General features: G+C 41.6%; 2 protein-coding genes and 1 long non-coding RNA gene across 4 annotated transcripts in view; 2 read left to right on the top strand and 1 right to left on the bottom strand.

The window, feature by feature from the left end:
* The window catches only part of tubgcp6 (tubulin gamma complex component 6), a 36,141-nt gene extending 35,155 nt beyond the window's left edge, over window positions 1-986 (top strand). For both annotated transcript variants that reach the window (XM_064930232.1, XM_064930233.1), the window contains one exon: window positions 80-986. In XM_064930232.1, coding sequence (XP_064786304.1) covers window positions 80-171 — 92 coding nt within the window. In that variant the 3' untranslated portion in view covers window positions 172-986. The remainder of the gene's footprint in view (window positions 1-79) is intronic.
* Window positions 620-18,909, bottom strand: appl2 (adaptor protein, phosphotyrosine interaction, PH domain and leucine zipper containing 2). The gene is made up of 20 exons (XM_064930235.1): window positions 18,763-18,909; window positions 12,928-13,026; window positions 12,681-12,740; window positions 11,678-11,749; window positions 10,714-10,801; window positions 10,539-10,580; window positions 10,385-10,443; window positions 9,669-9,815; window positions 9,219-9,454; window positions 8,140-8,328; window positions 7,986-8,028; window positions 7,714-7,770; window positions 4,996-5,090; window positions 4,695-4,829; window positions 4,535-4,587; window positions 4,268-4,442; window positions 4,139-4,175; window positions 3,745-3,900; window positions 3,598-3,645; window positions 620-3,500 (listed from the first exon to the last, which is right to left on the bottom strand). The coding sequence occupies exons 1-20, from the start codon at window positions 18,814-18,816 to the stop codon at window positions 3,372-3,374; spliced, it is 1,974 nt and encodes a 657-aa protein (XP_064786307.1). The 5' UTR covers window positions 18,817-18,909; the 3' UTR covers window positions 620-3,371.
* A 265-nt stretch (window positions 18,910-19,174) lies between these two features.
* LOC135508736 (uncharacterized) lies at window positions 19,175-21,002 on the top strand. The gene is made up of 2 exons (XR_010450851.1): window positions 19,175-19,255; window positions 19,492-21,002. It is a non-coding gene; the product is annotated as an uncharacterized LOC135508736 (long non-coding RNA).
* Window positions 21,003-24,008: the final 3,006 nt, after the last annotated feature.

Below are 24,008 nucleotides of genomic sequence, written 5' to 3'. Positions count from 1 at the left end.
TACAACCCCTCTGAAAAGTGTCATGTCAGTTAGTCCTTCAGGCAAATGGCTAGAATCTCTCTGTGTGGTGTCTCCTCAGTGGTGACCAAGCTGGTGAACCGAGGATATCAGCCTCACCTGGAGGACTTCCTGCTCCGCATCAACTTCAACAACTACTACAAAGACTCCTGAACGTATGTGTGTGGAACACTGTGTGCCTGTGTTGTAGATAATCAGAGTAGCCTCTAAACTAATGATTTGTTGAATATTATGTACAAATCTCTCCCCACACCCATTGCAGTTTGGTCATGTATATTTGTGGCATGAATAATATACCGTATTAAAAGAAACTATATGCGTTGTATTTACATTTTAAATGTACCTTGATGACCTGTTTTGACAGTTTCAATGTGCCGGACCATACAGTATTATGCCTCCTGTCCACAATGGTGTCTATCAAAGTCAGTGATAACAACCTTATATACCCCCCCCCCATATAACATGCTGATGCCAAAATGTAACAACGCTAACTAAAGCTCAGGTGCCTCTCCTCTGCCCACCCCATTCCTAAGCCCTGTGTGTCAATTAAAGAAATGCTTCATTTTGTGATGTAAAAACAAAACACTTAAACGGAGTAATAAAATGTCACTTGTATTTATTAAAGATAGCATGTTAACATTTTTGGAAAACCTATAGGTCAAACAATGAATGTAAAGTTATGTGGGGGGGAGCACTGTCATATACAACCAAAGGTCATTTGCAAAAGAGAGCATTGCACTTGCATTTTTTTTTTTTTTTTTTTTTTTACATTTTCCAGATCGCTTGTTAATATCTTCCCTGACTGTGCATTTTACTTAAAGCAGAAGGAAGTTTGAGCAATATGAAGAGCAGACACTAAGGAGGATTACAGAAGATTGATCCTCTAGGGTTGAATCGTAACTTCCATTTCAGTCATATTTTCACTTAGTCTCCCATTGACATTAATAAAAAACTTAAGTGGAAGTAAGGATTCGCCCCTCAACTGTCTCCATGTTTTAAGTAGTAAACAATGCAAAACAGTCTGTCTAGACACAGCCATTTAAAACAGAATGTCACGAGAGCCCTTGAGGGAAAAGGAGGGAATGGAGTTCGGCCTGATAATGACAGACTAAGAATAACACACAGTACAAGCTGTTTTAAAGCTGCCAACTCAGCATGCAAGTAAACACCTTGGTCAACACTGAATGACCTTGCGGTCCACGCAAAGTCAAGCTTTGACCAATTGTCATTATTATTCCACAATAATAAAAAAAGCATCTCCCATTCAGAAATGGCGCATACATGACGTTTAGTTGAAATAAAATCAGCACAAAAAGAAACGTCCCTTTTTCAGGACCCTGTCTTTCAAAGAATTTGTAAAGAGTTTAAACAGTGTTTCCCATGCTTGTTCAATGAACCATAAACAATTAATGAACATGCACCCGTGGAACGGTCGTTAAGACAAACAGCTTACAGACGGTAGGCAATTAAGGTCACAGTTATGAAAACTTAGGACACTAAAGAGGCCTTTCTGCTGACTCTGAAAAACACCAAAAGAAAGATGCCCAGGGTCCCTGCTCATCTGCGTGAATGTGCTTTAGGCATGCTGCAAGGAGGCATGAGGACTGCAGATGTGGCCAGGACAATAAACTGCAATGTCTTACTATGAGATGCCTGAGACAGCGCTACAGGGAGACAGGACGGACAGCTGATCGTCCTCGCAGTGGCACACCACGTGTAACAACACCTGCCCAGGATTGGTACATCCGAACATCACACCTGCGGGACATGTCTATGGCCCGTGACGTAAACGGGCAAAAGCAGTGAGGGAGAGTCCTTCTCAAATCAAACCGTAATCTGCACCACTCTATCATGTTATCAACAGGGTGCGTCGTCCAGAAACATACATCCCTTTTCCATAAAATGTTTGAATTTTCAAACTCGTTTTCTTTTGCAGGTGAAAACACAATCCTTCTCATCACTCCACGTGCTTAATAATGTCACTTTTGTTTTGAGCCGACTTCGCCGTCGGCTTTGAATGGGGCTCATGCCCTGGCGGTGAAAAACAAGCCTACACAGGTGCCCGGGTCGAGATTAATCAAGCAAGAGCAGCTGCTCACCGATTCAACGGAACTAACGCCGTTCCCCCTCCAAAACATCCGCTATGGAGCTGCCTGCTATCGCCGGTTAACGCTTCATCTGATTGAATCTAGGCCTTGTTTAGGTTAGCATTTCTCTATTGGTGAATGGTAGACATTCTGCTTACTTGCAGTTGGTTAATGGAACAAGTCAGGAGATATTCTGAATCTGGTTCAGTACCAAAGGCAGACAGTCTAGACACCTTCCCACTGGAAGCACGTCATAAAATAATGCGCTGTATCACTCCATATTATACTGATTCAGAAAATAACAGACCTCTGTGCAATCTTCAATGTTTGACATATGTCATATTTACTTTGCAAAGGCCGTTGAAATAAAAATATTTTCACAGACCAAGTACCATCCGAAGCCTGACTAGTAAGAAAATAAAGCTCCAAGCAGATTCTATAGGTAGTGGTTTATAAAAGCACTAAGGAAATGGATGGGACAATGTTTTACACAATGTGCCTATCATCTTACTGTATGGTTTCTGCATTTTGGTTTCTGCCCTACCATGACTCATTCATACTCCCAAACAGGCCACCATGCCAACTGTTCAAACACATGGTTGGAGCATTAACACGTTCTTCATGCTCTCATCGCTGCCTCCCAGACAACAAGGAATGGGAGTTTAGATTCTGACTATACAGTACCTTCCCCTGTCCTTCATTGAGATTAAAACCTTACTTCATAAATGTTGCCGGATAATGTCTGAAGTCAGTGCATTCTGCCACGGACATCAAGCCTTTGATTAAATAGAAACCTTGGAAGTGCATTATGGTCACATAGGAATGAAAGATGTACAGTATAAATGTCATATGAAGTGCTGCTGACAAGACCTACATGTAAGTCTTCATAGCCAGCCATCTCTACACAATATTATACTGCAGCATTATTAACACAATAGTACCACTAAACTCAAAGCTAGGAAATGTAAACCTATTCATGCTGGAGAAAGGGATTTAAACTGACAGGATGGCTGAGGATATTAATTCCACCAGGGAAAATAAAGGGATAAAATAGTCAACCTAAACATTGTCCCTTTTGTATAAGTAACTGTACATCACTTCAGTGGTCATGAGTGAGAGACGCCATATAAACCCAGGAGGGTTTTCCTGGTCAACATGTACCAGACTAGAGCAAAGGGAAGGGCTCATGAGAACATCGCAACCCCACGTGAGGAGGCGTTTTGTGGGAGAACCTCTGACTCTCTCCCCTGGTACTATGAGGCATGGCTAGGCCTCAGACTCCTCATCCGGTGCTCCTCCGTTAGCCGTGTCACCAGTCTCACTGTCCAGCAGGAGGAACTTGCCATCGTTGGTCAGAGGCATGTTTTTCATCAGCTGAGCTAGAGCCTCCGGGTCCTACACACACACACACACACACACACAGAGAGAGAGATTCAGATGCATAGAAATACTACACATAGGGTTATTCAAAAATGTAGATTTTAAAACAAACCTTCTTTGCTTCTATAATATCCTTCCCCAAACTTATCGTGTAACATATCTGAGAAAAAAGATACGACACGAATTACACTGCGAGACTGACTGACCCACGGCAAGTAAACGACATGTAAACCCACATAATGAATGTGTTTTATGATACCTTCTCTCCCTCCGTGTTGCTCTCGAAGACAAACGCACTAAAGGAGGGCTCTCCCTCCTCGGTCCCCTCGCTCCAGTCTCGCCCCTCAACCACGAAGCCCATCAGCCTGCCGTTCTCCCGGTGGGCCGCAAACTGGGTCACCTCCTGTAGCTGGAACTGGGGGGGGGGGGGGGGATTCGTTCATACTGAATATCACCAGGAATGAAGCACTAGGTAACAGACAATACACAGATTACTATTAGAGTCAGTGGAGGCTGCTGAGGGGGACGGCTCATAATAATGGCCATTACACTGATTCCACTCGTGCCGTTACCACGTTCCCGTCCTCCCCAATTAAGGTGCCACCAACCTACAGTGATCAGCGTCAACTAAGTAAGATTTCCATGGAACTTACACTGATTCTTGTGACTTGTGTCCGGGGGTCAATCAACCTGTCGTAAAGAAAACACCATTTCTCAACATAGTGGCAATGTTTAGCTCCCTAAGCACTTTCATGGGCCTCCTGTCTGCCCTGTGTTTGTACCTGAGACAGCTGCTGGTGACCATGAGATGGGACTCTGTGGTTCTGAAGATGTTGTGGATGGCTCGAGCCGCCAGCACCTGTCTCATGGCCTCATAGATCACTTCCTGGGTTTGTCCCGAACGCACCGCCATGGAGCCCAGGAACCGCACCGCAAACACCTGCTGCAGCAGGGAGTCTGCAGACACGCACACGCATGAGATAGAGGATCATGGGATATGTAGTGCACAAGAGTATGGCACCAATAAACTTGACTGGAGACACTCCTACCATCGCTTTCAGGGGAGCAGTCGTCATCAGTTTCTCCGAATGGGTTTGTACGCCTGTCAGGGAGGAAACGCACACTATTCAACCTGGTAGAGCTATTATTGGACAAATCAGCAAACAGGAAATGGTTCTGACACACCAGCCTCTGTGGTGTTGGTTTTACCTCCCTCCGACCCTGTTCTGGTCCTGGAACTCCGAGGCAGGCAGCATGATGTCAAACTGGATGGGTGTCCCTGGAACTATAAGGTCCTCTGCTTCTGGAGCACTGCTAGAGGACTGCACCCCACCAGGCTTAGCCCTGCAGAGAGGGAGGGGAGGGAGAGGACGAGAGAGACGCAGAGTGAGTGACAAAGAGATACAAAAAACAAGTGTGATGAGGACACGATTAGCATTCCTGAAATAACACATGACGACACTTTATTTTCCAGGAAAAGCAAGGTGTTTCCTCTGCATGAGAGGCTAACCTGTCTGGGTTGGGCGAGCCCTCCCCTCTCCTCTCAAAGCTGGTGATGGGCGTGACCGCCTGGATGGCTGTCTGGTTCAGTCTGATGGCCACTGCCTAAAGAAGGGAACAAGGTGCAGCTTCTGTCATTACACTGTAGTAATGATAACAGTCCAAACATGCTCTGTGAGTAACACATGAATCCACAAAAGGGTGTAGTTTGGCTAATTCTATTGAAAACATAGGTTGAGGCAGGCACAGCAGATGTCCGTGATCAAATACACTGACTGTACAAAACATTAAGAACACCTCCTTCCATGACAGAGTGACCAGGTAAAAGCTATGATCCCTTATTGATGTCACTTTTTAAATCCACTTCAATCAGTGTAGATGAAGGGGAGACAGGTTAAAGAAGGATTTTTAAGCTTTGAGACTTATTGTGTGCCATTCAGAGAGTGAATGGCAAAGACAAAAAGACTGATGTGCCTTAGAACGAGGTATGGTATTATGTGCCAGGCGCACTGGTTTGTGTCAAGAACTGCAACGCCGTTGGGTTTTTCACGCTCAACAGTTTCCCATGTGTATCAAGAAGGGTCCACACCACCCAAAGGACATCCAGTCAAATTGACACAAGTGTAGGAAGCATTGTAGTCAACATGGGCCAGCATCCCTGTGGAACGCTTTCAACACCTTGTAGGGTCCATTCCACTCAGAATTAAAATGTTGAGATAATACCAAGAGTGTGCAAAGCTACAATGTAGAAAATAGTCAAAATAAAGAAAACCCTTGAATAAGTAGGTGTGTCCAAACGTTTGACTGGTACTGTATATCAGACATAATACATAACAAGCTATGTACACCATATAGGCCTATCAAAAGTATCAATTGGAAGCAGTACTTAACCTTACACTGACCCACCAGTTGTTTGCATCATACTTCCTAGTCTGATTTGTGCCAGATTTAGAATATTCCAAACGTAATAAGAAGCCAACAAATTACAGCGGGGCACTAGGGAGTCATGAGGGCAGAGAGGAAGCAACAGAACAGACGATGCATTTGTTAATGTATACAAATTATGGGAAAGCACACATCCAAGCGTGCAGAACCCGCTGGTGAACGCACACGTAAGCATACATACACACACCGTATAGATAGGTCGTCTGTGTTGCTATGTGCAGGGGGAATGGGTGGAAGTTCAACTGGGTGGAAGTAGCATCCTCTGATAATGTGGACTCCTCAGGGTCATTAGATAAGACTAGGTCTGTGTCATAAAACACTAAATCACAGTTCAGAGATATCTCATGGGAGCAACAGTATCATCTAAAACAATCAGGAAATGTGCTCAACACAAAACCAGACCAGACCGGACTCTGGAGCTGGAAACATCCTGTCACATTGCCCTGTTGCTACTCAGATTGAATGGGCTTGGTTTAAAAACAAAAGGGTGTGTCTTCACCTTACCACAACATGCAGACAGATGGAAGATCATCATTTGAGATAGTTTGCTACAGAAGGACAATAATCCTGCAGTATCAGGAAATGTGAATTATTATATAGATTATAATTCATGGACATTTGTGTTGGTGGGTTGGTACATTTTTCAAAAGGGAAAATCAAGTCTGAAATGTCAAAGTGGAGATTAAAAAATAAAAAAAAGGCTTCTGAAGTTTGTAAAATGTTCTCCTGCGACAGGAAATCAAATTAAGATTGATTATTCATCACAACTGCTTTTAAGTGCTAGGAAAAATGACTGATTTACCACTATATTTTAGTTGATAAGTATCGTTATAACCAGCTGGTTCTAGAGGTGGTATATAATATGTACAGTCGTGGCCTAAAGTTTTGAGAATGACAGAAATATTAATTTTCATAAAGTCTGCTGCCTCAGTTTATATGATGGCAATTTGCATATACTCCAGAATGTTATGAAGAGTGATCAGATGAATTGCAATTAATTGCAGTCTTTCTTTGCCATGCAAATGAACTGAATCCCCAAAAAACATTGCATTTCAGCCCTGCCACAAAAGGACCAGCTGACATCATGTCAGTGATTCTCTCGTTAACACAGGTGTGAGTGTTGACGAGGACAAGGCTGGAGATCACTCTGTCAAGCTGATTGAGTTCAAATAACAAGGGAGTGGGCTCACTCACAATTTTGCCTAAGAACACAGCCATGAATAATGAATGGTACCAACACATCCTCCGAGAAAACCTGCTCCCAACCATCCAGGAACAGTTTGGTGACGAACAATGCCTTATCCAGCATGATGGAGCACCTTGCCATAAGGCAAAAGTGATAACTAAGTGGCCCGGGGAACAAAACATCTATATTTTGGGTCAATGGCCAGGAAACTCCCCAGACCTTAATCCCATTGAGAACTTGTGGTCAATCCTTAAGAGGCGTGTGGACAAAACGAAACACCACAAATTCTGACAAACTAAGCATTGATTATGCAAGAATGGGCTGCCATCAGTCAGGATGTGGCCCAGAAGTTAAATGACAGCATACCAGGGTGGATTGCAGAGGTCTTGAAAAAGAAGGGTCAACACCTCAAATATTGACTCTTTGCATCAACTTCATGTAATTGTCAATAAAAGCCTGACACTTATGAGATGCTTGTAATTATACTTCAGTATTCCATAGTAACATCTGAGAAACATATCTAAAGACACTGAAGCAGCAAACTTTGAAAATTAATATTTGTGTAATTCTCAACTTTTGGCCACGACTGTACTTTACCTCAGGGTTGTCTGTCAGGTAGATCTGTCGGGAAATGTTGTTCAAAGTGCAAATCCACTGGGGAGAAGAAACAGAAGTTAGTATTAGACTATTATTAGGCGGCCATCTCTCAACAAACATCAGAGATTTCAAATAGTTCCTCTAATGCAGCTTGAGACAAGCAGGCCAGAAAAACAAACATGAATGAATGTGTAGCAATGGCTTATAACACATGGATGAAAGAAGCCTAGAAAACAAACTGATACAAAAGATTTGACTGATATGATACATACTTCCTCATATTCCTTTTTGCTCTCTGCTTGTAGAATCATTGACCTGCAACATCACAAGAACAAAATTATTAAGCACATTGTTTGGTAGGACAATACAACTTATTCTCACAACTCTGTGTTGGTCTTGGGGAGGTTCAGTGAAGGTTTAGCGTACGTTTTACCGGAGGGGGAGGTGATCTGAAAACAGTAGCGTCTGTCCTCGCACTCTACGGCCATGACAGAGCTGTTATCCAGGTCCAGCACCATACCCCCTGCCACAGCCCCTCGCGGCTGGCACATGAGGTTCCCTCCCTGGGTAAAGAAGTAAAGGCGGTCCCAGGCGGTTGTCACCAGGCCCGTCTTACTGTGAGGGAAAGCAGGACAGGACCGTATTCATTAGTGTACACCATAGCAAAAACTTTTGAAAATGAGAACAAGCATGCAGGCAGTCCCTCCTGCCGTTTTGGCCTGTTTGCTTCCGTTTTGTTCCTAGTGAATACGACCCAGGTCACAGATTTGGAGCAGCTGCCGTCTCCATGACTCAGTGAATGGACCTAAAATTGGAAATCTACAGCAAAAGCACTCAAAGTGCTGAGAAGTCAAATCAAGAAACTTCTCTACAATTATGTATGGATGACTCAGATGACACGGGGGTGTCATTAAATAAAATTGCTTTCTGCAGAACCTTTTATTTTGTGCTGCAGTCATTTGTCAAAGACTTCCTCATATACTTTGCCAAAGACTGCATCTGACAGCTCTGGCATTTTAATTTAATTTGACATTTAATCATTTAACAGACGCTCTTATCCAGAGCGATTACAGGAGCAATTAGGGTTAAGTGCCTTGCTCAAGGGCACATCGACAGATGTGTCACCTAGTCAGCTCGGGAATTTGAATCAGCGATCTTTCGGTTCTAGTCCCAATGCTCTTAACCGCTAGGCTACCTGCCTCCCTTAACAATGTTGGTTCGGCAATTCTACCTTCTTATATGTAACTAGAATTGTAGCTGACAGCCAGGGCTGACAAACAAATTGTTTTCTCTGAAGTACAATGAGTGTAACATTGAGACACATTTTTATTGAAGTTTAATGGATTAAAACAGGCGCAACTAAAGTGTCCTTTGATAGGGAATAAAAAGGCCATGTAGACACCAGAAAGACCTGAAACCATCAAACAAGGAGAAGAGACATCAGATACTGGTAGACACATTTTATGAAAACACCCTTGAAATAATGAAATCAAAGTTCTCCTTACTTCCTGATATTGAGGTAGCCTGCCTTCTGTATAAGCGTGCGGTTGACTGGGACGGGATCACGGTCAGGCATGTACACAGTATCCTCCATGGAGAGCAGCTCTCGCTGGGTCAGACGCATGGCCTCAGCCTCCGAGTCCAACTGAGCCTGGATACTTTGTGTCATGCTGGACACTGACACCAGGAAGCTGTCCATTTTCTTTGAGACTAGATCCATGCCTTTCTTATAGAAATGGATCTGAGAGGGACACAAAGACAGAAGACATCTGTGCATTCACTGCTTCTCCAGTTCTGACTTGCTATTGGACCACAGCAATCTGTGCTATCCTGGTTTATTCACATACTGTAGTTGATTAGCGGTAGGAATAAAGTGTGTTGATTGGTTTAACGACTGGTTTACTACTTGTAGTAGGGGTTTGGGTGTGTGTTTGTATTGGCTATGGTGGTTGTACCTGGGCCTGTGTGTATCCCAGCATGGGCTCCAGCATAGCTACTCTCCTGCGGTACTGCAGGGCATTGAGGGCACAGTAATACTGCATGGAGGCCTGGTGCTGCTTCCTCCTGGAGTAGGCCACCTCCCCCACCAACTCTGCCTTCACCTGCACCACAACACAGTAGTTTGTGAGACACAAACAAACACAAGTAATTAATAACCCAAATACCCAGTTAATCAGGGGGAGAGCTAAACAGAGCAACATCACCTCAACTGATGTATGTCATGACCTCTCAACTATTATGAGGCAGTTATACAGTAGCACATGTCATCTAATAGTACCAGCTTTACTGACTGTTGTCCCCATGGGGGCATTTTGTTGCAGTATCATGTACATGTTTAAAGTGGCATTTAAATACAATAGAAAACAAATTGACAAAAACATTCATAACAGTTACATAGCAACTAGACTAGCCTGCTGGCCTTACTGGATCGGCAGGAACATTAGCCCGAGCTGTTTAGGAGGGATCTCACACCTGACACAAAGCATTATCTAGTTCTGTTTTTCCTGCGGGGAGGGGGGTAGTTCAAAGTCTGGGAACAGGGGTGGCTTGGGTCTAAAATTATTTAGTGAGCTTTGCTGAGGTCCATGACCCTTAAAGATCTCATCCAAGGCTACAGACACTTCTAGTGCATTGTTGTACTGTTAGAAGTTTGGCTCGTACACATCACTACCTTCTCATTCTCCTTCTTCTTGGGCAGTCTGCTGTACTTGACCATGGCAGCCTCGTGCTCTGTGAAGGGGGAAGGAGTAGACATGAGTCTGACGATCAGCTGCTGTGTTATAACTCCAAAACAAAATCATATCAAATGAGAAACCCATACATACCATCAGAGGCGATGCCAAATACTTCTCTTAATGTGCTTATCTCTGAAAAGTCAAATAGAGATTCAATGTCAAAAACCATGACAACGCAAAAAGTCTGAATCAAACACAAGGAAATTGTATTCAAAATGTGTGAAAGCAACAGGCTAATAAGCAGTTGTTGGTAAATTGTGTCTACCTGTAAGGTCTTTCTCTCTGAACTGGATCATGGGAAAAATCATTCCGTCAGCCATCTGAGAGGCCAGCTCTGAGTGTAGTGTGTTCAGCTGGGTAGAACAGAGACAGACACACTCAGCTTTACATCAAAACTAAATTACCCAGAGGCACCCTCGGCTCTCCTGTAATCCCTGAAAACAGCAGGGGATGATTGATTGTGGTTCAAAAATGAGTTCAAAAGCAGTTAATTAAAATGACTGATCAGAATCAGAATGTGGTGACCAATCTCCATCCTGTAATTTGAGAGCCAGCCAAAACACATTTTCTTGGTCTGCGGATTAATTTAATCCTGTAATTTGTTATTAATATTAAGCATAATACCCTATGCGGCTAAATGCTAAATAATCTATCAAGTAAACACTGTTGAAAACCTAAACGATCTTCAGTTTATTGTGGACTGTGGAACAAAGGTCAGAGCGGGATTAGGTATAACCTGCAGGGAGATGGATGTATGCTCTAGGCCAGAGTTGTTGGGCTAGAAGGGCAAACAATGACTTCATTTTTTGTGGCTGCTCTAATGCCACTCCACCACAGGCTAGCAAGCCCCCTGCTGCTCAGTCCATCCATCCAAAACACTCCCACCACTAGACTACACCTCGAGGCCAGCCAGAGTGATTCTCTGTCTGGCTACACCTCCACCCATCTACCCCTCTCATCCTAGCAGCCTGCGCCCCATAGCCTCTACAGAGAATTTATCAAAGCTCCAATGATGAAATGTGTTCATTGTAATGATAAGGGGAAACCCATTATTCAACTCTCAATTGATACAAATGTGAGGATATTTTTGGTATATTAAATTTATATCAAATATTATCAAACCTCCATAGATTCCAAGACTGATAAACCCCCATATACATGCAATACATCCCCTATATGCGCACAAACACAGTAACACAAACACACGCGCACTGATGCATGAGCCTCACCTCCCCCACAGTTCTGGCAAATTGCTGCAGTGTGCTGATCACCTCCTCGTCACCTTTACCAAGGGCAAAATTCTGGAGGGAAAAAAAGACAGTGACTTTAGATCTTCTGTTGGCACTCCAATATGTCCATTAAACATCACAAATGGTCCTTTTGTTGGATAAATTCTGTCATTACATCTCCAAAATGTCCACCGGTTCCAACTCGCACAACATGACTACAAAGTATCTAATATAGTTACATGTAAACTTGATCCAAACAACTTTCCTAATCAAACTTGAGGTATTTTTAAAGGTAAATAATCAATACAATTTAAGACGGGATAAACTGTGTACAATACCAGACGAAAACAAAGTGGAACGAGCTTTCAGGTCATGTGCCCCAACCACAACAGTACACTAGACTCGACCCTCGTTCTGAACAGCCCTACTTCTTAATTTCTGAAAGGTAAAACATCAACCAATTTCTAAAGACTTGACATCTAGTGGAAGCGATAGGAACTGCAAGCACCACATAGAAAACCCATTGAAAAGAGATTCCTGGATGGATTGTCCTCGGGGTTTCGCCTTCCAAATAAATTATGTTATACTCACAGACATAATTTTAACAGTTTTAGAAACTTTAGAGTTTTCTATCCAACTCTGCCAATTATATACATATCCTAGCTTCTGGGCCTGAGTAGCAGGCAGTTTACTTTGGGCCCGCTTTTCATCCGGACGTGAAAATAGTGCCCCCTTATCCTTAAGAGATTTTAAACATTCAAAGAGCACTTCCTGTAGCACATTCCAAAGAGTAGTACACTTGAGGCTATTATGTGAAAAATTCACAATTCTCAGTGCTGGCATGTTACCTTCTCCTGTGAAAGGGCCAATATGCTTATAAATCCAATGGTAGAATGCAGAGTTTTGTGCTTTCTGAAATAACGTTAGGCAGCAGGTTGCATCACGATGCATTGCAGTTAAGCGCATGAGTGTTGTCCAATATGCTCAGTACGAAAATACTTACTTGCTTCTCATATTCCAGTAGCTGACTGGACAGCTGTTCTGTAGCCAATCCCATCTCACTCTGACAAACACAGGAAGTGATGTTATTAGCAGTTTATCCCCTGGATGACCCCTCTTACAGGAAACTAACTATTAGAAACGGCACACATCATGCAAACTAAGCTATAGCATGCTCTCGTTAAAAAAAATCTATGACTCTTGAAGTTGGATTGAACACACACTTTTGTTTGTGCGTGTGTGTGTGTTACCTGGGCTCCATAAACCCTCTGCATAGACTGAAGCAGCTGGTTGGTGTAGTCTGTGAGTGTTCCCGCATCTTCCTCAAACACACTGAGCAAGGAGCGAGTCTGAAGCAGACAGAGGGACATAGTGAAATATATGATCATTGACAGCCAGGCAGACTGAGAATGACAATAAGATCAACAGGCACTGATATAAGCCTAATTATTGGGCAGGGCTTTTAAGACCTTTGGCCTGATTGTTCACCTGTTATTAACCTGTAATTGTTTCGATAAAAGGTGTGGTGTGGTAAGGAACAGGTCAAAATGTAAAGGGGTGGCCCAAGATAAGGGAGGGTAGCACATTTTTTTTCGGGGGCACAGGGAGGGTTGTGTGTTTTTCCCTGGTTTACTTTCGCTCTTCTGCTCGTATTTTCCCTATAAACAATGGCTATACTTACTTTTGATATTACCCTAATAAAAGTTCAGAAATGTTTGGTATGGTGTGGATATTATTAAGTGTTAGCTACTGCAGGCCTATGACATGAAGGCAGTGCGCCCCGGCGCTCAAACTGACTGCGACAGTTGAACTTGATAGTTATCTTGATGCAATATTTTCTGATTGAAAATTACCCTCCTTCTGTACGTCTGTATAGGAGAAGCCATGTGACAAAAATAAATGCATGTCTGTGTCATAGCATGCCACCATGCTCTCTCGCTCTGGGGTTAGGCCTAAGCTTCTCCTCCTGTATGTACAGTCGTGGCCAAAAGTTGAGAATGACACGTTAATTTACACAAAGTTTGCTGCTTTAGTGTCTTCAGATATTTTTGTCAGATGTTACTATGGAATACTGAATTATAATTACAGGGATTTCCTAAGTGGCAAAGGCTTTTATTGCCAATTACATGAAGTTGATGCAAAGAGAATATTTACAGTGATGACCCTTCATTTTCAAGACCTCTGTAATCCGCCCTGGTATGCTGTCAATTAACTTCTGGGCCACATCCTGACTGATGGAAGCCCATTCTTGCATAATCAATGCTTAGAGTTTGTCCGAATTTGTGGAGTTTCCTGGCCATTGACCCAAAATATTGATGTTTTGTTTCCCGAGCCACTTAGTTATCACTTTGGCCTTATGGCAAGGTGCTCCATCATGCTGGATAAGGCATTGTTTGTCACCAAACTGTTCCTGGATGGTTGGGAGAAGTTGCTCTCGGAGGATGTGTTGATACCATTTTTTAATCATGGCTGTGTTCTTAGGCAATATTGTGAGTGAGCCCACTCCCTTGGCTGAGAAGTAACCCCACACATGAATGGTCTCAGGATGCTTTACTGTTGGCAGGACACAGGACTAATGGTAGTGCTCACCTAGTCTTCTCCAGACAAGCTTTTTTCCTGATGCCCCAAACAATCAGAAAGGGGATTCAGAGAAAATGCCTTTACCCCAGTCCTCAGCAGTCCAATCCCTGTACCTTTTGCAGAATGTCAGTCTGTCCCTGATGTTTTTCCTGGAGAGAAGTGGCTTCTTTGCTGTTCTTCTTGACACCAGGCCATCCCCCAAAAGTCTTTGCCTCACTGTGCGTGCAGATGCACTCACACCTGCCTGCTGCCATTCCTGAGCAAGCTCTGTACTGGTGGTGCCCCGATCCCGCAGCTGAATCAACTTTAGGAGACGGTCCTGGCGCTTGCTGGACTTTCTAGAGCACCCTGAAGCCTTCTTCACAACAATTGAACCGCTCTCCTTGAAGTTCTTGATGATCCGATAAATGGTTGATTTAGGTGCAATCTTACTGGCAGCAATATCCTTGCCTGTGAAGCCCTTTTTGTACAAATCAATGATGATGGCACATTTCCTTGCAGGTAACCATGGTTGACAGAGAAAGAACAAGGATTCCAAGCACCACCCTCCTTTTGAAGCTTCCAGTCTGTTATTCAAAGTCAATCAGCATGACAGAGTGATCTCCAGCCTTGTCACTCACACCTGTGATAACTAGAGAATCACTGACATGTCAGCTGGTCCTCTTGTGGCAGGGCTGAAATGCAGTGGAAATGTTATTGTTTTTTATTCAGTTCATTTGCATGGCAAAGAGGGACTTTGCAATTAATCTGATCACTCTTCATAACATTCTGGAGTATATGCAAATTGCCATCATACAAACTGAGGCAGCAGACTTTGTAAATGTATATTTCTGTCATTCTCAAAAATTTTGGCCACAACTGTATACATGTACAATACTAGTCAAAAGTGTAGACACCTACTCATTCAAGGTTCTTTATTTTGAATATTTTCTACATTGTAGAATAATAGTGAAGACAAACTATGAAATAACATTTGGAATCGTGCAGTAACCAAAAAAACAAATCAAAATATATTTGAGATGAGATTTTTCAAATTAGCCACCCTTTGCCTTGACAGCTTTGCACACATTCTCTCAACCAGCTTCATGAGGTAGTCACCTGGAATGCATTTCAATTAACAGGTGCGCCTTGGTAAAAGTACATTTGTGGAATTTCTTTCCTTCTTAATGCATTTGAGCCAATTGGTTGTGTTGTGACAAGGTAGGGGTGGTATACAGAAGATAGCCCTATTTGGTAAAATACCAAGTCCATATTATGGCAAGAACAGCTCAAATAAGCAAAGAGAAACAACAGTCCATTACTTTAAGACATGAAGGTCAGTCAATGTGGATGTCAAGAATTTTCAAAGTTTCTTCAAGTGCAGTCACAAAAACCATCAAGCGCTATGATGAAACTGGCTCATGAGGGCCGCCACAGGAAAGGAAGACCCAGAGTTACCACTGCTGCAGAGGATATGTTCATTAGTTACCAGTCTCAGAAATTGCAGCCCAAATAAATGCTTCACAGAGTTCAAAGTAACAGACACATCTCAACATTAACTGTACAGAAGAGACTGCGTGAATCAGTCCTGCATGGTTGAATTGCTGCAAAGAAACCACTACAAAAGGACACCAATAATAATAAAAGACTTGCTTGGGACAAGAAATCTGTCCTTTGGTATGATGAGTCCAAATATGACATTTTTTCTTCCAACCACTTTGTGAGATGCAGAGTAGGTGAACGGATGATCTCCGCATGTGTGGTTCCCACCGTGAAGCATAGAGGAGGAGGTGTGATGGTGCTCTGTTCATGACAAGTTCTGTGATTTATTTAGAATTCAAGGCACACTTAAATCAGCATGGCTACCACAGCGTTCTGCAGCGATACACCATCCCATCTGGTTTGCACTTAGCGGGACTTTCATTTGTTTTTCAACAGGACAATGACCCAACACACCTCCAGGCTGTATAAGGGATATTTGACCAATACATTTTTGGTTACTAAATGATTCCATGTGTTATTTCATAGTTTTAATGTCTTCACTATTATTCCACAATGTAGAAAATAGTAAAAATAAAAGAAAGCCCTTGAATCAGTAAGTGTGTCTAAACTTTTGACTGGTACTGAATATATTAATATCATACAGTGGACACCTTAGCCTTTGCATGCAATACCCTGATACAAGTATTGCTCAAATTTGACACCTGAACCGTGAGGTAGACAATTGATGTTATCGGACCCCCCCAAAAAAGCTTTAAACTCTGAAATGGCATATCGTTTTTAGAAATATTATTTAATATTCACATAAATCTGTCACCAATTGGATGTAAACCTAGCTAAAGACATCCTAAAGACTGACAATTGTGCTAGTCCAGTGTCACTTCAGTTATGCCTGCACATCATGGTTCACCAGCAGCCCCAAACATCGAAAGAATAAGCTACCAGCCAAACAAGCTTGTAAGAATTGTACTTAAACTTCCCCCTCATCTGGAGGTAAAGCATTTTTTGCCATCTCTATGGAATTGTGTGTGTGTGTGTGTGTGTAATATATATATATATATATATATATACATACACACATATACATGCAAAACATGGGGACCACAATGGAAATAAGTCCCCAACTTTATAGTGAAATCCTGGTCACTTTAAAAAATATTTGTGCAAATATGTATTTTTTACACTGACCAATAAAATAAAAAAATCAATCAATGCAGAAATTAATGACTGGAAATAAACCTCTGTTACAAAACACCAAAAACATGTATGACTATAGGAGATTATCAAAGGCTTGGCTTGACACTGGGTAAGCATACAAGGTAGGGAGGGGTGTATTTTCTGTTGGTTGAGATTGACAAGTCTATTTTTTTGTGATGTTGAAAACGCAAACGATGATGTTGAAGTGCTCGAAGTCAGTATGCTTTGTTTATGTTGTGTAGTGCATTGGCACAGAAACCTCTTGGTGGAAAATTTGTTGCATATATTATATATAAATATAAATATTTAATCAAAATGTTAAAACTCTGATTTTCCCCTGGCTGATCATTGTCTGCAGCCAGCTATGATTGTAAGTGTAATGAAACAAGCAAGGAGAGTGAGCTCGTCTGTGGTGGATGGTGAACCCTCAACCTTCTGGCTCATACCCTGCGTGGCATCGACTGTGCATGCTGAAGATGCAAAGTCGATATCCCCGTTTATAGACACAGGGTCGCTACATGTGTTATTTTTGGTCGTAAACATTATTTTGAGTGTTCGATTTATTGTATAGTACATGGGTAGGGTCATGTGAGTTGGTCTAGCCCCTCCACCCCAGTAAATTTCAATCTGTCCCTAAACTGGTATGGATGCAGCAAAGAGGAACACATTCTTATATTGTGTATAGGTTCATATTAACACACCATTTTGTAGGTCTATATTACTATCAGATGCATCTGCATTACATTTTTAAATCGCCACAGTAATGCAATGCAGATGTGCGTCTTGACATGTTCTGTGACTCACTCTAATTGATTCATTGATTTGAAGGGGAAGAACTATGCTGAACTATGCAGAGCTAGACATAAACCCCGGGAATATGTTCAATTTTTTTTTTATCAAACTCAGAGGAGCCAGCCATAAACTACATACATAATGAATAAGACAAGATAATGTGATTTCATTGTGCTAGATTTCTCACACAGCCTATTGTAGCATAAGTGCGAGTGAAGTAGCCTAGGCTAAAGAAATGTATCCTACATTTGGTTGTGTCTGCAAGTGAACGATATCAAGAATATTCTCAGCCTAACTGATATTAAGTAGTATTACAGTAAGCGTTATTAAGATAGTGTTATTTAAACACTAAACTAAACCGATAAACTGGATTACATCTCCACACCACCAAAGCTCCTGAGGACAATTAGGTTTAGTCAGTGCCTTAAAAAAATATATTCCATATGTGCAGTCCATTAAGTCCCATAGTTGGGTCGGTTAGCCTATTGACCAATTCCAATGGATTCTAATACTCAAAAACCCCTCCCACAGCCCGTAAAATAGGCCCGAATCGGGGTATTTTCAGAACCAACAGATATGAACACTTATTTTGTCAAACAAATAATCCATGTCAATCGCACCCCAAAATAGTCCAAAGAAGAGTGTGACTGTCACGATAAACAACTAATCGATGTTTTGACGCAGACTTTATCGACATCCAAACTACTAATTGGGCGATGCGCGACTCATCACGACACTGCTCAAGTCTCGACAGGGAAAGCACTTCTCGAATCTCGAGCAATATGCAAATTAGAGGCGGGATTAGTTCCTGATAACAATTACGATTTGTGACACATTGTATCAACTTTGTATCGGATACATAGCCAATGAGTGGAATAGGCTACATTCCTATAAGAATCAGACAATTCAAAGCTGTCATTCATCGTCGACTAGAGTACTTTAACCTACAACAGTGGAGCCGGATTGCCCAATTTGGCATCTCCTACAATACGTTTCCTCTCAAAAACAGCACATAACATTAAATAGTATAGACCTACCTGAGGACTGTCCTGCAAAGCCTCCTCTAAAAGCAATTTATGGACGGCCGGCATCTTGTTCACAGCGAAGAGAACAGGCTTGAATTATTTAGCGAGTGGACTCTCTTTCCCAGAGAGCTTTGTGCGGATGTGGGTGACACGTAAATTAGCATTGTGTAGGCGGTCCCTTAGCGAACAGTGAGAGGTCTTTTAGCTAAATTCCATATCTTTATTTTTTTATTTAACCTTTATTTAACTAATCAAGTCAGTTTAACCTATTGAATCCCATCAGTCACAATAGTGACCGTAAAAAAACGTTTTCAGTTATAAGGCTCTAAAAATGTTACTGAATGATGTATCAATGCATTTCCCACAAATATTGAAATAATAAAGGGTTTCAATTAAATATGTGCAGTGTCACATGTTTATTGTAGATTGTCACATGACCAAAGCTGTTTACTTCTTCGTTACGCCATGAGAAGACGATAGCTGCGTCAAAGCTCCCAAACAAAAGGTTGGTAAAGTATGTTAACATTAAGATAGGACAAAGATTTTCTGGTACACATAATCTTTAAAGTGTCTAGTATTGATATATGCATTTGCAATTACTCAACTTTGTTCAGTGTGGTCATAGAATGTGTAAACATGTTGACGCAACAATAGTGACCGGCAGGAATAACACAGTGCATCTAGGTAAACACATACATAATTATTGTTCTACCTAACTTTCTACTCTGTTCTTTCTTTTAGTTTCACTTTGAGTCAAGTTCTGGATATGTTGGATCTAGGTGACTGCCCAGACAAGGCATGCAACATTGCAGTTGTCCCTCAGAGATTGTGATAGCGGTGGGTCAGATATGGACTATGGGGGGGAGACAGGCCATTTGCCAGCCAGGCTGTTGAATGTATATGCTGAACCTATGCAAATAGACCATGACAGGAACAATGTTATCAGTGATGATGACCTACCCCTCACTACCCCACACTCTCCTCCCTGAGACTGGGTTGGGTCATGGACCTCAAGGTTGCAAGTTCCTTCATGACAACCTCTTCACTTCACTTGCACTCCTCAATGAAATGACAAAAAGAGGATATGGGAGCTCTGGAACGATGAGGCAAAATCGTCGGTTTGATGTCCCATTCAAGCCACAGAAAGACTTCATGAAGTTACCTGGGGAACCTCTGAGGTTTTGAGCCAAGGAGACAAGTTGCTGGTCCGTTAGAAAGACAATAACATTGTCACAGTGGCAACAAACATGGAGGAGAAATACAGTGAGACCTCTGTCAAGAGATGGAATAAGGAGCGATGTGCCTTTTGACAAAATCCTACAACAAAATGCATCAACCGATACAATGAGCACATGGGTGGTGTTGTTCTTCACAACCTACAGGTTTCAAGATACTATATCTCCATCAGTTCTAAGAAGTGGTGGTGGCCCATCTTTGCATGGTCTCTCAACAGTGCACTTGTAAACAGCCATTTATTTTACAGCGACGTTATGGGAGGGACAATCGACCTGCTCACCTTCTCATGGATAGTGGCACAGTCTCTTATGCAAAAGTTTGGCACGAGACCACTGAGCTACGAAAGGAAATCTCTACTGGCTGCCACTAAAGATCAGGAGAAATGCAAAGCGCCACTGCACATTGAGTGCTTCAAGATATACCACGGGCAGTAGAAAAGGTGTTAAGAGCGAATGAAAAAGGGCTGTAAAACCCAATAAAAAATCAAATGTGAAAAGTCAATAAAGGGTGAGGAGAAGCAGTACCATGGACTCTAGGAAGAAAACAAAAGTCAACGAAAAAGGGAATCAATTGATTCAAGACCTACTGTATGAAAGTAGGTCTGACTGATTGTAGTTCAAAATAGTGATGCACAAACTAATTGTGCAATTGGTTCTGAAGCCTACCTCTATCATATAGATATACATGTGTATACGTATGGATGGATGGATGGATGGATGGATGGATGGATGGATGGATGGATGACGGAACGTGTCTCCTTCCTGAGCTGTATGACGGCTGCGTGGTCCCATGGTGTTTATACTTGCATACTATTGTTTGAACAGATGAACATGCTACCTTCAGGCGTTTGGAAATTGCTCCCAAGGATGAACCAGACTTGTGCAGGTCAACAATTTTTTTTCTGAGGTCTTGGCTGATTTCTTTTGATTTTCCCATGATGTAAAGCAGTTGAGTGTATGTAAACTTCTGACCCACTGGGAATGTGATTGAAGAAATAAAAGCTGAAATAAATAATTCTCTCTACTATTATTCTGACATTTCACGTTCTTAAAATAAAGTGATGATACTGACCTAAGACAGGTACTTTTTACTAGGATTTAAAGTCAGGAATTGTGCAAACTGAGTTTAAATGTATTTGGCTGAAGTGTATGTAAACTTCTGACTACAACTGTAAATCATTGGTCCTGACCACAATTTAGAATCTGATATGCTTATTGAGGCCACCTGCGAGTACGAGCGGATAACTTTTGTCAAGTTGATGACCATCGTTGCTCAACGCCTTTCAAAGTGTGTTGCCTTATTGGGTAAATAATTGTCTGACATGTCGACGACATGAACTTTACAGAAATCATGTGATCAAAGGTCATAAAGTTTTCACTGGCTGTTTTCTGCAGTTGCTCTTTGCCAACTTCATCCTGCAGCCATTGCCTGTATAGTGGGAGACTCTAGTGTCATCCAATCAAAAGGTGTTTTGGTTTGACCCACTCGAATGTGACCAAAGACATGACTGAAACAGGAACCAACTTCATGGATAGCCTATATACAAATTCATGTGATATTTTTCTCTCTCTCACGGTAATTGGTTGTACAATGAACACATGATTTCAGTTTGTGAGTGTGTGATATGGGGGTTGGAGTTTATTTCGACATTATGAAGAAAAACTTTCTAATGGTGATCTGGGCCTTGCTGTTGGCAAACCACAGTGTCTGACTTTCGGCAGTTGCAGATGTACCTCCCCGACTTCACTCTTCAACCTTAGTCTACAGTCGGTTGCTTTCGCCTTACTACTCAGTGACAAGTCAATACTTGCCTGAATATGACCTCGTTTTGAGGGATTATTTTGTTTGAAGGGACTATTAGGGGACTCAGTTTATGCAATTATATCACTTCCATTGAACTCTGTTCAATGCCTTACAAAATGTACCCCCCCCCAAAAAAAAAGAACATTGGGTGATGACTCATTGGATAACACATTGAGATGGGAAGAGGTCTTGGCTTTTGAAATTGCAAGGCATCTAGCTCTGTAATAATCGTTGTAGGTTACTCATAATCCTACAGAAAGGTGAAGACTGAGTGTACTGTATGAAGGTTCTGCCCTCAAGGTTTGGAGAGGGCAGAGAAACATCTCTATTTATCAAGGAATTGGACCACATAGCTCCATCTGATGCCAAGCATGCACTGCCGACATTGTAAAACAACACCTGAAACATCATGCATGTCACCAGAAAGTTTTGTTGTTGCTGTGGCCTTGCATAGGGAAACCATAAGAACGATTAACTTGAAGGGAATCAGGGATTAACTTGAAGGGAACCTACACAGGTTTTTGGGGGTTTACTAGGCCTACAAACTACTGCCAATACACACACTTGTTATTGTGAAAACTGTCCTCAACCCGGACTCCGGGGTAGACGTAACATAGTAAATCTAAATCCGGGACACTCCATTTAGTATGATATGTTATATTTCATATAGTATGTATTCATTTGTGGATGTGCATCATCCATTTCGGATGATTTGTTACAAATTGAATTTTCGTTACAATTTGGAAGTTTTTTCTTAATTATATGTATTCATCATTGTCATGTCTAAATGTCCATATATGTCTTGATGATACTCAAAAACATGTTTTTACCACATCAACGTCTTTATATTTGACATTATTTTAGGGATTAAGAACAAGCATATAAGGTTCACATATGGGAGAAATCATAAATCTATTTTTAATACACTGTTTCCTAAAAAATATGTACCCTGATGGTAATGTCTTAGCATTGAGGTAATGACAGTGTCATGGAAATAACATTTCACATAAAACATTTTAATTCAAAAGGGACTTATTTTGGTGAACTCTGTGTATGACCGCTTGACCTCTGGTAATTCTATCTTGAACTTCTGATGGAGTTTTGCCAGTGTGTCGTTCATGTATCGCTTCTGCATTTTATTCTTGTGTCTTGTCAATCTTTCCCTTTTTCCTGTTGATGCTCGACTGTTACTATCACGTTCCTAAAAACGTTTTATTTCATCTTCTATTGATGGGCTGATTGCATTCCAATGTTTCTTTTTTTGAGTACCACAGACAAGTTGGCCGTTTGTTGTTTGCCCGCATTGTCTTCGCAGAGAATCAAATTCTATTTGTCATTTTCATCATGCAATACTTTTTCAGTATTTTCACAGCCAAAACCTTGGATATCACTGGTGGGTCTTTTGCACTCGGTTGCATTTGGTATTTCTCTCTCAGCTCTTAGATGATGGTGTTATGTTATTTCTTTCAGATTCTGTGGCTTTGACCGCATTTTTGTTTTGTTTTTGTAGCGGAGGAATCCAAAATTCTGATCTTCTCTGACAATCTATTATATCGTTTTTTAAATAATTTCCCTCCGTATTCTTTCCGCGGCCTTCAACTTCATATTGGCCATACATAGATCCTTGTAGACTTTGGATCTGTTTTTTTTTTTTTTTTACACCTTTTCTACAGCCTCTCTGTCTTGGGGTTTCCGAGTTTGAATAGGAGGGGGAATCTGGTGACATTTGAGGGGCAGATAGGTCATCATTCTGTAGCTTTAAGACTTCCTGTGATTGTGGTGGTGTGTTCCTTGACAGGTATGACTCCATAACCACTCCTCTCTGGATAGTTGATCTGCTGTTTCTTTGGTTAATTTTCCATTGCCTCTTTTTTCTACCCTTTTTTTCTCACTGGGAAAGTTGTGAGATTGGTTTCACAGTTCACCACTTTCTTGTCTCTTGATTTGTATTTCTTTGTGTCGTCCGGGTTTGAGTTTTGCCGGGTTAGGCCGTCATTGTAAATAAGAATTTGTCCTTAACTGACTTGCCTAGTTAAATAAAGATTAAATAAATAAATACAAATAAATACTATTGGTATCTATAGGATCTTGTTTGATTTTGTTAGTATGTGCTCTTGTCCTATCCTTGGTTGAATTTGGGGGTATCTTATAGAAGAATAAATTAATAAATAATTAAAGACAGTAATAACCATAGTAAGTCACATAAATAGAGATCAAAT

Source organism: Oncorhynchus masou, chromosome 22 (genome assembly GCF_036934945.1).
Source record: "Oncorhynchus masou masou isolate Uvic2021 chromosome 22, UVic_Omas_1.1, whole genome shotgun sequence".
Lineage (NCBI taxonomy): Eukaryota > Metazoa > Chordata > Actinopteri > Salmoniformes > Salmonidae > Oncorhynchus > Oncorhynchus masou.
Note: the sequence above shows the minus strand (reverse complement) of the source record. Positions and strands in the feature narration are given on the sequence as shown.

Coding starts and splice junctions, on each gene's coding strand:
- appl2 (XM_064930235.1), bottom strand. CDS start 18,816: ATGCCGGCCGTCCATAAATTGCTTTTAGAGGAGGCTTTGCAGGACAGT. Junction 10,802..11,677: donor TTGCCAGAACTGTGGGGGAG/GTGAGGCTCATG, acceptor TGTTCTACCCAG/CTGAACACACTACACTCAGA. Junction 4,443..4,534: donor CTGCTCCCCTGAAAGCGATG/GTAGGAGTGTCT, acceptor GCGTGTCTGCAG/ACTCCCTGCTGCAGCAGGTG.